The sequence below is a fragment of the Odontesthes bonariensis genome, chromosome 5, assembly GCF_027942865.1.
Source record: "Odontesthes bonariensis isolate fOdoBon6 chromosome 5, fOdoBon6.hap1, whole genome shotgun sequence".
NCBI classification, from domain to species: Eukaryota; Metazoa; Chordata; class Actinopteri; order Atheriniformes; family Atherinopsidae; genus Odontesthes; species Odontesthes bonariensis.
The window spans coordinates 15,422,469-15,435,381 of NC_134510.1; the positions used below are offsets into that span (position 1 = coordinate 15,422,469).

General features: G+C 39.5%; 2 protein-coding genes across 2 annotated transcripts; both read left to right on the plus strand.

The window, feature by feature from the left end:
* Positions 1-4,873: 4,873 nt before the first annotated feature.
* LOC142380566 (uncharacterized) lies at positions 4,874-6,412 on the plus strand. The gene is made up of 3 exons (XM_075466478.1): positions 4,874-5,148; positions 5,251-5,560; positions 5,808-6,412. Exons 1-3 carry the CDS (start codon positions 4,874-4,876, stop codon positions 6,006-6,008), a joined length of 786 nt encoding a protein of 261 aa, XP_075322593.1. The 3' UTR covers positions 6,009-6,412.
* Positions 6,413-7,995: 1,583 nt separating this feature from the next.
* Positions 7,996-12,913, plus strand: tmem147 (transmembrane protein 147). The gene is made up of 8 exons (XM_075466585.1): positions 7,996-8,071; positions 8,450-8,554; positions 8,987-9,056; positions 9,213-9,278; positions 9,396-9,532; positions 9,641-9,725; positions 10,079-10,200; positions 11,407-12,913. The coding sequence occupies exons 2-8, from the start codon at positions 8,478-8,480 to the stop codon at positions 11,525-11,527; spliced, it is 678 nt and encodes a 225-aa protein (XP_075322700.1). The 5' UTR covers positions 7,996-8,071; positions 8,450-8,477; the 3' UTR covers positions 11,528-12,913.

Sequence of the window (12,913 nt, forward strand, 5' to 3'; positions counted from 1 at the left end):
GCTTAGCTGTTTGAAATATAGACTTCCAATACAATGTGTCACTACTTGCGAGTCCAACGCAATATTTTCGGACAGATGTTATCCCTTTCTGCATGGAGTCTACCAACAGTGAATACGTTTACAGAGGGACGCCCGGCCCTTTTTACAGCTCCTCTTGTGCAAGTAGTGGACTGTGGCAGTGACATTGTGTCTTTTTCTTTCCCTCCTGTTGGTGATGCAACTGTAGCTCATTGATTTTTAGCTGGTCTTTTTCCCTTCCACCTGCATTGACTCACAGCAGCTCTTTTATGTGTGGAGCCTTGATGCAGACATGCACTCATCATGCACAAGTTCCAAAACGGAGAGGTTTGTTGATCACAAAGTATTTTTGGTCATTCTCATTCATTGGGAGAGGTAGAAATCACAAGAGTGGCCAGTTATAATTCAGTAATCACAATTAATCACATTTTCTGATATTGGTCACATGCGAATTGAGTTTAGCCAAGTCAAATATCTACTTTGAAGTAGTTTTTCTTTTGAATTTTTGTTTCTTTTGTTAATAAGCGACAGTAGTTAGCACTGTTGACTTGCAGCATAGTGGTTCCTAGTTTGAACCTGGGTCTGGGGCCTGTCCATGTTTCTCCCCTTTGCCTGTGTAGATTTTCTCCACAGTCCAAAGACATATATGTTAGTTCATTACTGAGTCTGAACTGGCTGTAGTTGAAAACAAACCCAAACAGAACAGATTATGTGTATATGATGGATAGATCATCACAAGAGGAAATATTCCACATGGCAGCTAAGAAAAAAATGCAAACACTTAAAGGTAGGGTAGGAGATCCTGGATTTTGAGTCCAGCGAAGCTGCATTTTGAAAATACACAGGTAAAAAGTCCCAACCCTTTTCTTCACTTTCCCCCCGAAGGCACGCCTCTAGAGTACATGAACGCGCACGAGCATGAAGGTGCACGAGCGCTGTTCTGACAGCAAGCATCGATCGTTGCCGTATTTAGTATTTAGTATTTAGTTTATGCTAACTATACGTTTAATAATGCTAGGTGCTAGCCAAGCTGGCTCTTGTTTAGCTTCCTGCCAAGCTTCGTTCACGGAGCAGGGTACGCGCACAGGGGGAAGGAGGGGGAGGGGGAGGGGGAGGGAGGAGCAGATTGCAGTTTGATAGACGGCATCAGTATCCAATCATTGTGAACGGTCCGTTCACAATGATTGGATACTGTTTTTCCTAGATTGTACGTTCTAGAGGCCACTAAAACTTTTCATATTTGTGTCAAAACTTTTAATTAATTGGTTGCAATGAGGGTGTGAAGAGTATTTCAAGCAAAAAATGTTCCAGAAAAAGATCCCCTACCCCACCTTTAATGATGATGTAATTTCTAATCAGGCTACATCAATGCATGGCTACACTGGTGTGCTCTCTTTCCTCTTGTGTACTGTATGTTGACATGTAGGTGTAGGTGATTGTAGGTGTAGCAGTAGGTGATTTAGCTTGAGATGAAAAAGTTAGTGGACCATGGAACACAGGACACAGGAAGCTCGAGTCAGTAGAAACCGATTCTGCACAACTGAATGTGGCTGAAAATTAAAAAGATTTATTGTCTGAAATTTCTAAAATCCTCATTCAGTGATTCAGTGATTTTATCGGTTAACTGCTTGAAAAGCTGCTTGTATGACCAACTTGAAGTTGAATCTCCTGGTGGTGGGACAAACAGAATCAGTCTACTGAAGCCCTTCCTTCCACATCTCCGCCATGTTGACCCCTCTTCAGAGTATGGATGGAGCCATGGCAGAGAAACTTTGAAGCCACCTGCTGTCCTTTTGTGGTACTACAGCATGACTCAGAATGGAGGTTGCAGAGCACACTACTGGAAGAAATCCAGTAGTTTTTTTCAGAGAAAAAAATATCAGCAGAGTATCACCATCCTGTGGGGAGGAGAAGAGGAGATACCCTTTATACAGCTGATTACCACAGCAAAAAAAATAATTTCACAGCTCAGTTATAATACCAAGTACTACAAGAGATTAGAGTCCATCTAATTATTGGCTTTACCCAGAAGAAGCCACACCATTCATATGTGTACTTGTGAGGACACATAAAGAAAGAGCCCAACTCAGAGACATCAGCAGCAGCTCATTTACCTCTATCACTGTTAACACCACACATCCTACACACTGCATACCAAACATCCATCCATCCATTATCTATACCGCTGAATCCGTCGATCGGGTCGCGGGCGGGCTGGAGCCTATCCCAGCAGTCAATGGGCGAGAGGCGGGGTACACCCTGGACAGGCCGCCAGTCCATCGCAGGGCCACATAGAGACAGCATACCAAACATATAAAGGAAAAAAAAAAAAGACTTGTCTTGTGACCATGGAAACATTTTCAGTGCATCTGTGTAGATTGTCAGAAAATGTCAGCAGCAAGATGGATCTTTAAACAACATCTTCACTCCCAGATACAGTATGTGTCCTGATCGGTCTCGGCCTCACTACGCCTCTTTCACGTCAACTGAAATCTGACAAAAGCACAGCTGTGTTGTGGGTTATCCAATGTTACCCAGATCTTTGTGGCCAGTCTCTGCATTGATGAAGTGGAAAAAGATAGCACCCAACTTCTGCTGTAGAAGAGAAAAACATCTTGGTATTAGTTCAGATTTGGATAAGATTCAAAATCCAGAAAGTTAGAAGTCTTCACAGATCATGTCAGCTCTGTGGACAACAGCACCAAGTTAAAAAGGGAGGATCTCATTGAAAACATCTATTGCTTCCTTGATCAGCCCATGAATTTGTTTGACGGTAATCACAGCTTAGTCTTACAGGTAAATCAGCAGCAAGTTTAACTAAACACATAAACATACATGTGACAAAATAAAAGAATGTTAAATTCTCGAGTCCTGAGTAGTTACCTGAGTGGTGAAACACCTGGGACTCCATACCAGTCAGAAGTGAGGAGTCGGCTCAGAAGAGATATTAAACTCCTTCAAGAACCAAAAACAAGTCCAGCTGATTTCTTAAGACGCCCTCTGATTGCATGTGGTCTGGATTCTGACTGAGTCTTCCTGTAGTGGCACAAAAAAAACAGCAGGTGACTCCCCAGGTTTCCTGAAAATACTTCATCCATCCTCTGCTGGAGAGCAAACATGAAAGAGACATGGAAGGGAATCAGTTCAAAATGTGTTCTGTTACAGCTTTGAGAATTTCTTTGACTTGCATGACTGAAAATTTGCTTCCACCTGCTTTCCACAAAGAGCACAGATAATGTAGGCACTGTCTGCATCGTGATCACACTGTGTGGTTGAGATACCCCTGTAAACTAAAAGGACTGCATTGTATTTGGAAAGATGCGGAATTTGGTTTCTTCATAGGTTAAGAAATTGACACTGGTTACTTATTGTGATATAATCAATTTACTGGAAATAGATCTAATCAGTCCCAAGCAAGCAAGAATGAGAAGTGTTTATAAATGACCTAAGAGCCATCAGAGACTTTGCATGTTCATCTCATTGTTTTTGTCTTCCTGTTAATTGTCCCATGCAAGGATGTGACCATGAGCATGTCTTGGCAAAGATTCAAATTCATTAATTTACCTGGAGCCTGATTTTTCCATTTTCCACACAAGGACTGTTTTGAATGAAGAGAATTTGAATGAAATGCAGAGAACCTATTAGACACACTAGAGTGTGCATGGATCGTCTTCGTTCTTCCTCAACATTTGTTTTTCAAATGATCATGTACTCAACTCAAAAGCTATTACCCACCGTAACTATTAATGCTGTTGATTTTCAATTGCTCCTCCAGCATTTCTGATCACTAAATACAGATTAAATATCATGATTCCAAGCAGATTCCACTTCAGGCAGGAACAGAAACAACACTGAAAAGGGGAGAAGTACACAGACATGATAAAAGTGCTAATTTGTGTGAACTATATAAATATCTGCTGACTTTGCATATATTTCAAGAAAACAGAAATCTTAGTAATAGATGAAATATTGTCACATTTTATTGACATCGATCTCATGCATTATCCTTAGCTGTCATCACGCAGGGTTCACCCAGGACAGGATGCTATTCCATCATCGGGCTAATCCAAAGAGGCACAAAAATGTTTGCTCACAGTTTAAAAATTCAATCCATAATCACTGACTGGATCAAGCATCTCATATACACAGCCCACATAGCGCTGAGTTCACTTCATAAATCCTAAAGTATTTTAAACGGACGGGAAAAAAAGTCCTTGCTTTCATACAGAAAATAGTCTACAAAATAATGAAACATGAGCAACAAACCCAACCAAAATTGGAATGTTTATTACATGTTTGTACCACCAAGTTTGAGATTTCGTGCTATGAAAAATTCTACTTATAAAGTCCACTACAAAAGTTCCCTAGTTGATCACTTATAGTTGCCATTTTAGTTACAAATTCAAATTTTCTGAAGTTTGAATACGAATTGTTTTAATTTAAATTCAAATTTTCTGCTTAAATATGAAAACTAGGATCCATTTGATTAAATATATATTAACTTTCCCAAATGTTGAATGACCTCTGCATTTACATCTCTGATATGTGCAGACGTTCATGAAACGCAACAGGGTAATGATGTTTTTTCTGGCAGATTGGCACTAAAACATTAGATGTAGAGACGTCGGATCTAAAAAGGCATGTTAGAGCAGAAATTTGAAGATGATTACGTTTTAAGGCAGGAGTTAATCAGTGTGACTATCTCCATCTTCACAGCAGGTGTTGAGGGCTGTTACTGGTCAGCTTGATCTGGTGAGGTGTGTCCAGCTGGCACTGACCAGCTGATGGTATAAAAGCAAAGCAGCAGCTCTTTCTCTGTCACTATTTTTGACTTGATGTGACAACTTGACTAGACATGGGGAAAAACAGCCGCCCTGAGTTCATGCTACCACTCCTACTCATGACTGCACTTTGCTTAGAAGCAAATATAGAATTAACAATTTTTAATCCTGGTCAGACACTGGACTGGAATGCTGCGAGGCTTTACTGCCAAAGAAATCACGTTGACTTGGTTACTTGGGACGTGGTGGACTCAGATTGGCTGGCTGAGAACTTTAGAGAAAAAGGGGATTATTTCTGGATAGGCCTACACAGAGACCAAGGGTTAATCTGGAAGTGGATAAATGTAAAGTGAGTATTCTATCTGAGGCCATCTTTATGATGACATTAACTATAAATTTAAGCTTAAACACAATAAAAAAAAAACTTTCATCATATATGTATTTGTTTCAGAACGGGGGAAGGGCTCTCAGGGGATGACGTCGCACAGGACGAAATCTGGAGTGATATAGATCTTATTGGTGACTGTGGCCTTTTTAAACCTGTGACTAAGAAATGGTACCAGAGCAAATGCGACAGAGAATATCAGTTTTTATGTTATGATGACAACCTAGTGGTGGTGAATGAGAACAAGACATGGGAGGACGCCTTGAGCCACTGCAGGGAAATGACAACACCATCAAAACAGTATGACCTGCTGAGCCTGACCAGCCCACTGAACAGCTATGTCAGTGAAAGGATCTACAGAGCCACCACTGATGAGGTTTGAGGGTGGTTTGATTTATTTCAAGAGACTTATTCTTGTTTTGGAACTGGAAAAATTAAAACTTAATTCTAACCTTCTTTTTAAAGAAATTTATTAGGGGTTTCTTTTTCTTTAACTTAATGCTGTTGAGAAAACCAGAAACTCCTCAGATGCAGCTTTATCAATGAACCACGCAGAGGGTGAAGGAAAGCATCAACTCTCTTCCACAGGAGGTGACACTCAGAGCTTGCTTTGTGTTTGCCAGGTTTGGATTGGCCTGCGCTTCCTGGGAGAGGAGTGGTGGTGGTTAGATGGAGAAGCGCTGAACAACGGAGAGATGCTGCCGGCCTGCCCGACCATGTGGAAATACTGTGGGGCCGTGTCACAAAATGACACAATCAACTGGATCAACAGGGACTGCTCAGAGAGAAAAAACTTCATCTGTTACTATAAAGACACCGTTTAATGAAACAGCCAGTGTAGCAAATGGCAAGATGATGTGTAGAGTGAGGTCTCCTCACTATAGTGCTGCGTTCTTGGCTTATGTTCTACATTTATAATTCTTTTTGTCATAGTAGTTATCTAATCACTCAAGAAATCTGAAGTTACACATAAGAAGTGTACATGTCACTGCTGACATCAGGAAAGATAGAGAATATTACAACATTGAGAGGGTTAGGGCGTCATTTGACTCTTTATTGACTTAGCAAAATAGATGTTTTGCTCTGTATATATGTAGTAACACTTCATCATGTTATCTTTCCATTCTTGTGTGCTATGTTCTTTTGACAAGTGAATGAGGCATAATTGACACACAAACTCCGTAAGTTCAGCCTGCTTTGCATTTAAACTCATCATTAACATTATTCTAATGCCTGCTAAAAGGATACTACTAAGTCCACTTTGCCTAATATATTGATTTGCCTTAGTTTTCCATAGGTTTTTTCCACTCTATGTTATCATTAGGGAAAACCAACAGCTGCATAATCGCTTGTCTTAATGGCTGCCAGATTTATGGTGTGAAAATGTTGACCTTTGACATTGAAATCCTTTGTTAATGCTAATTATCATGTCGAAAACATGAAAATAATTTTGGTTATTCAAATAACATTCAAATTGACCTCACTGCAAATACTTTGGTAGAGACTGAGAGAGGAAGAGTTGCATGTATATTTGTTTTTCTCCATTAAGGCATTTTACAACTGATCATAATGTAACTGTGACTCCCCAAAGCAGCCAATAGATTCATTGAAATTTCCTTGTAGCTATATGCTATAATACTTATTTATTGGGATCAAAATTTGAAAGAAAAAAGAGATACAGATCAACATGCGATTTCCTGTTTTAATTTTATCTCTAGTTTTCTGTTTTGGCTTGTTTTTTGGTGTATATTCCATACTTATTATATAATTGCATTCTAAGTTGGGAGCCATTTTTGGATTAAAGTACAAAATGTACAAAATGTCCCTGTTTACCTTTTTTTGTCTCAGGAGTTTAAATTCTGACAACATGCATATTGTTGATATGAGTGTTCAGAATGCAACACACAGAGGACATTTTGAAATATTCAGGCAGAATATCAAGACTGTTGTTGTGAGATGTGGCAAAGAGGAAACTTTGAGGGTATAGAGACCTAGTTGGCCTGTAACCTGTACAATATAATTATTTTTAATTAAATCAAGCCAAATTATGGCAGAGTCAACATTTCAGTGATGAGAGCTATTTTCACTTTTTGGATGGAAAAGAGAAAAAAAAAGAGAAAAAAACTGCTTCAGCGGCTCATAGATCTTCTTTAGGGGTATTGTAGTGGGTGGAAAGAACTTGTTGGGCTATAATCTACACTAAGCAACTCTCTTGAATGAAATCAACCATTTTGAGGCACAAACAGTCATGTCCCAGGAGAAACAGTCACATTTTGGTAAGTGAAAAACCGTTGCATGGACTGTCTTTGACAAAATGAACGATGTCATAAATCATAATGCACAGTCATGAATATCAGTTCAAAGTACACTCTTTAGCTAATTAATAAATCATCATCCACCTTTGTTCACGTTAATTTCCCTGTACTTTCTTTATGCAAACAAAACTAAGGGATTAACAACAGAGACTGAAATGTGAGACAGCAGAGGGAGGGCATCAAGCCATTAGTTACACAAGGCTCAATGGTGTGATCAGGCCTTCCCAAAATGAGAGCAAGTTGGGAAGTACAGAAACAGCAACAGGGAAAACCGTGGAGCCATGAAATCTATGCAACTTGTTTACAATGGATTACGCATAAATACTGCTGAGTGATGGGGTTGCTTCTCACCAAGAGAGTGATGAAGGGATCCAATTTTAGTTATAACAAAGAAACGCAGCAGTGACTTTTATTCGACAGTGGGAGGCAGCCTTGCCCCGACTCCCGGAACCAAAAGTAAGAGGAAGGAAATGTTGCCGGATGCATTTCTATGTGGCGCTTGACTCATTTCCGTTTGTCATTCAACGTAAAACTTGCCCGACGGTCAACCTTTTCCCTGCTCTTTCAATATAGTACGTTTTTATCTTTGTATTCAGGTTCTGTATTGGGGAATGACCGTAAACGTAGTGGAGCTGAGTTTTATCTTCTCGTCTGTGAGAAAAGCTTTTTTTAGTGTAATGTGGTGGCATGCCCACGCCGACATTATAGTTTAGCCAGCTGATGTACAGATTATACGCATTAGCCATAAAACACGTGTTTTTATTCCGTAATGTATACGTATTTGCTGTTTTCTATTGTCCTCGTGAATATAAAATGTTGAGTTTTGCATCTAAAGGTTGCCTGTGGGAACTTGAGATGGGCGTTTATCACTAAAAATAATTGAATAATCAGTTGCAGCATTGCATGGTTGTTTTTTAAACTGGCCTTTTCTTGTGTCTCTTCATCCTCAGAGGGAGCTGAGGTGTGGGACCAGACATCATGACACTGTTTCACTTTGGAAACTGCTTCGCCCTGGCCTATTTTCCCTACTTTATAACGTACAAGTGCAGTGGGCTGTGAGTGTCTGTTTAAACTGTGAACATGCAACATATGTGTTGATTGGATGATGCTTGTTCGATCGTCGATGCTGTGTGTTGCCAGTCAAAGAATAGTTTGAGGAAATTATTAAAAGGAACATATACATTTGAGTTATTATGGCAACTATATATAATGTTTCTGTTACAGTAGCGGCAGCATATGGTCAGGGACTGTAAGTTCTCTGACAATAATCCTCTTAGTAATGTCAGAGGTTTTGGGAGAGGGTCCTCATAATCCCCTTAAATCTAGGCAGTGCACTCTTCAATTTTCTCTCTCTCTGTTACTGCACTCATACCTGAAGACACTGCATCTCGAAAAGGAAGTTTCCTTTGTCACATATGAAGTTGACATGTCCAGCATTCTGCGCTTCAGTCTTACCAGTGAAGTCTGTTTTTGTGTCAAATGTTTAGCTCGGAGTACAATGCCTTCTGGAGATGTGTCCAGGCAGGAGCAACCTACCTGTTTGTCCAGCTCTGCAAGGTGAATGCGTTTTTTCTGTTATACTTTTATATCTGCTTGACTCTCATATAGATTTCAATAGACATCCCTGCTGAGCAAGTATGAACATGCAATGCATTTGTTGTCTGTGAGCAGGGGCATGTCTGAGCATCGTTTGCTTATCTTTCTGTGTTTCAGATGCTGTTTCTTGCTACATTTTTTCCCACCTGGGAAGGAGGAGCAGGTGTTTATGACTTTGTTGGGGTGAGTGTTGAAACTTTATCAACAGCAACAACATCACCATGACAGAGAACCTTTCTGTCTGGTCACTGCGAGAAAAAGGATTTAATGTGTCTGTCTGTGTGCTGTTTTGTATTCCAGGAATTTATGAAGGCCACAGTGGACCTTGCAGATCTGTTGGGTCTCCATCTTGTGATGTCCCGTAATGCTGGTAAAGGAGAGTACAAGATCATGGTGGCTGCCATGGGCTGGGCAACAGCAGAACTTGTGATGTCAAGGTTGGTCATTACCGTCTTCCTATAGAGGACACGTTAAAAAAAAGACATTATACCGCCGCATACGTGAACACCAAATCATGCTGATTGTATCTCATTGTGGTTCTTCAGGTGTCTTCCTCTGTGGGTTGGAGCCAGAGGGATTGAGTTTGACTGGAAGTACATCCAGATGAGCTTCGACTCTAACATCAGCTTGGTGAGTAGCTGTACTTCTTTTTCACTCTTCTTATTTCTTATGTCCTCTATCATTGACCACTCTGTAAGTTTCTTTCGTCAGTGACTTATATTCACTCAGCCTTACTTCTCACGGCTTTTGAATTTCAGTGTTTATCCATCTTACATTCACATGTAGTTGTTTAGTGGACACTTACTTACTCAAAGCGACTTTAAAATAAGAAACTTCTCATAGCAACAACTCTGTCTCGTCTGGATGTTTGAGTTAAGAACAAAGTTTCAAATGCTCCTCCTTCATTTTATTATCGACATTTTTGCTGAAATACAAGTAGTTATTTGATGGCAAAGGAAAGATAACTGTTTGTGTTTGCACAGGTTCATTACATTGCTATGGCAGCAGTGGTGTGGATGTTCACACGGTACGACCTCCCTAAGAGCTTCAGGCTGCCTGTTACTGTGCTGCTGGCGCTGTGTGTCTACAAGGCCTTTCTAATGGAGTAAGTCTCGCATGCTGGCACGCTCTGAACGCACATATACACGTCAGCTCATACAGTAGAAAAAAAGCTGAAGTACCATTTTGTTCAAAACGAAACATGGAGTGTACAATTCTCTAAAACAGGCAATGTGGTAAATAAATGTCATAAAACTTCAGTTAGGTCTACAGTTTTGATTAATGTAATTACGGATGGCAAACAAACAAAATACAACATGGCTTTAGTATTTTTGTGCTGTGTAACAGAAATTTACCAGCAGTTTCCCGCATTTCTAGTCCTCATGACTGCAGCCTGGCTTTGGCTCTGAATTCTGAGTCACTTAGATGAGACGCCTCTCATCTAAAAAATAGGAATGTTTCCTAAATGTTGAACTGTGTGTGTAAGGGAAGCTGCAGTTCAGTCCATGATGCATAGCTGCAGTGACAACACTCAACTTGACTTTATAAACCACATGATGGCACCACAACAGTACTATAGCAGCCTAAGTATATCCTTAGCTGGTACTTTTGCTTTACTGAGGAAATTAGCTTAAGAGCCATTACAGTTTGATGGTATAAAGAATATATGTCTAGAATCGGAGCGCAAAGAGACGACAGACAGTTTTATGGAATTTTCCCTCTGTTGAAGCATCTGTGGAATGCAGTAAACATGAGTGTATAGATGAGTGGACTCATTCATTTATTGCACCAGACTTTTACTTTCATATTATGAAAAATGATACTTGGAATGCGATTAGTTAAAAAAAAATATACAATAACAGTCAAGGTTTGGAAACATTTCCATATATTTTCAATGAGTGGATGTGTCCAAACTTTTTACTCATAGTGTATATACCACTGAGGTCTAATATCAATTAATAATTGGTTATTTAAAGACTTTTGTTTAATTTTGGAGTTTGTTGAAGCCTAGTTAGCTCTGTGACTTTGGTGTGTGGGCCCAGAATGTATCTGGTACTGTTAATTTTTTTTTTTGTCTGTTTAAAAAAAAAAAAAAAAAAATACATATAACTGCATAAATTCAATATTCATTATTCTCTATTTACTCTATACTTTGGTCGGTGTGAGCCGGTATAGTAAGCCTTAAGTCTGTTTTATAATAATTTTTTGCCAAATATCTGACTTGTACAAAGTCGCCATCTGGGTAGCATGCAACTTTAATGGATTACCCTGTCACTTACCTGCATGATGTTTCTCTCTGTTGTGTCCTCAGGTTGTTTGTCCATGTCTTCCTGTTGGGCAGTTGGACGGTGCTGCTGGTGAAAGCTGTGCTGACTGGTGCCATTTCTCTCTGCTCACTCTTTCTGTTTGTCACTCTGGTTCACAGCAACTAAGTAACACTCAGCACCTGGGATAAGCCCTCGACGGCCTCGGTTCAAAGTGGACAGGTGCTGTTTGTATGGTCTTTGTATCACCATATGACTTTAAAGATGGCTGAAAAATTGTTGTTGGAATGACTGACACAAACCCCCAGCTGGTATGCTTACCAGTTCTCTGTTTGTTTTGGTCAGTGTGTATTGGCCTGTGTTTTAAAAACAAACAAACAAACAAAATAACGGTATTGTTAAGTTTGGTCTACTTTCAGTCCATCGGTTGAAGGGGAAGGATCAGCAGCAACATCACGAGGCTTCTGTAGTATGATTGGCTTACCTAAGCTGTGTTGGTTTTGTGAAAATGTGAATTTTGCATCAGAGCAATTACAAATGAGTTGACCAGAAGGAACATTTCTTTTCTATGTGTTTTCTAATAAGCCAGCATAAATATTAAGATCAAGTAGTAAAGTTTATAAAAAAAATATTGACAGTCCCAATTCCTTGACACTTCATTATGTGGCCACAAATTTATCAATTTATTTATATACATATGATTATAACTGGTAGTTGCACATAGTTGTTGGACAATTTTTTTCTAACTACTGTAAAGGATTTGAAGTCTTGAGTCAAATCTAAACTTTTAAGTATGTGGTTTCTACATGATTAAATGTCTTTGTATTGTCTTATCTATGTACCAGCCTCCTTATTATTCAGATTGTGGTTTACTGAATTTTGCTGTGAATGATTTGACGTGCATACCAACTTATTTCATGCTGTTCTCACAAACCCAGGGTCACATTTCAGCTCATACAGAATGAGCTCTCCTTCCCACAGTTCTACTGTTACTGTTTAAACTAAGAAAAATCAGTCTGTCCAAACACACCCAGACAGACGGGTCTACTGGGAGGGACTAAAAGCAGGTGAGGGAAAGTGGGAGAAAAAAGTGAGTATGGATAATGCCCATGAAAAAAGAGGGGACAAAAAGGGTTTTAAAACACCTTTGGAATTCAGCAAAAGAGACAATCCAGTGAACTCTTGACTGTTGGTGGGAGTAGGAGAGGGATGGATAATGTATAAAAAAAAAAAAAGTACAGAGGACAAAGCCTGATGTTTTACAACCAGTTACTACATTGAATTGGGGATGACAATGAGCTGAAACATGATTATTTTTTATTTTGTTTAAGTTTAAACCGATGACCGATGGCTTAAATTCCACTGTTGTCCCTTATGGTGGGTATGACTTTCCTGAAGAGCGTGCTGCTTTCACTGATTCAAAAAATAGCTACACATGAAAATACAATATAAGACCATGTTTCTACAAAAATGTCTTGATTGATTGACATCCTGCTACATAAATCACTGAAAAGGTTTCCTCGACTGAGCATGGAATAAAAACTGATTTAAGAA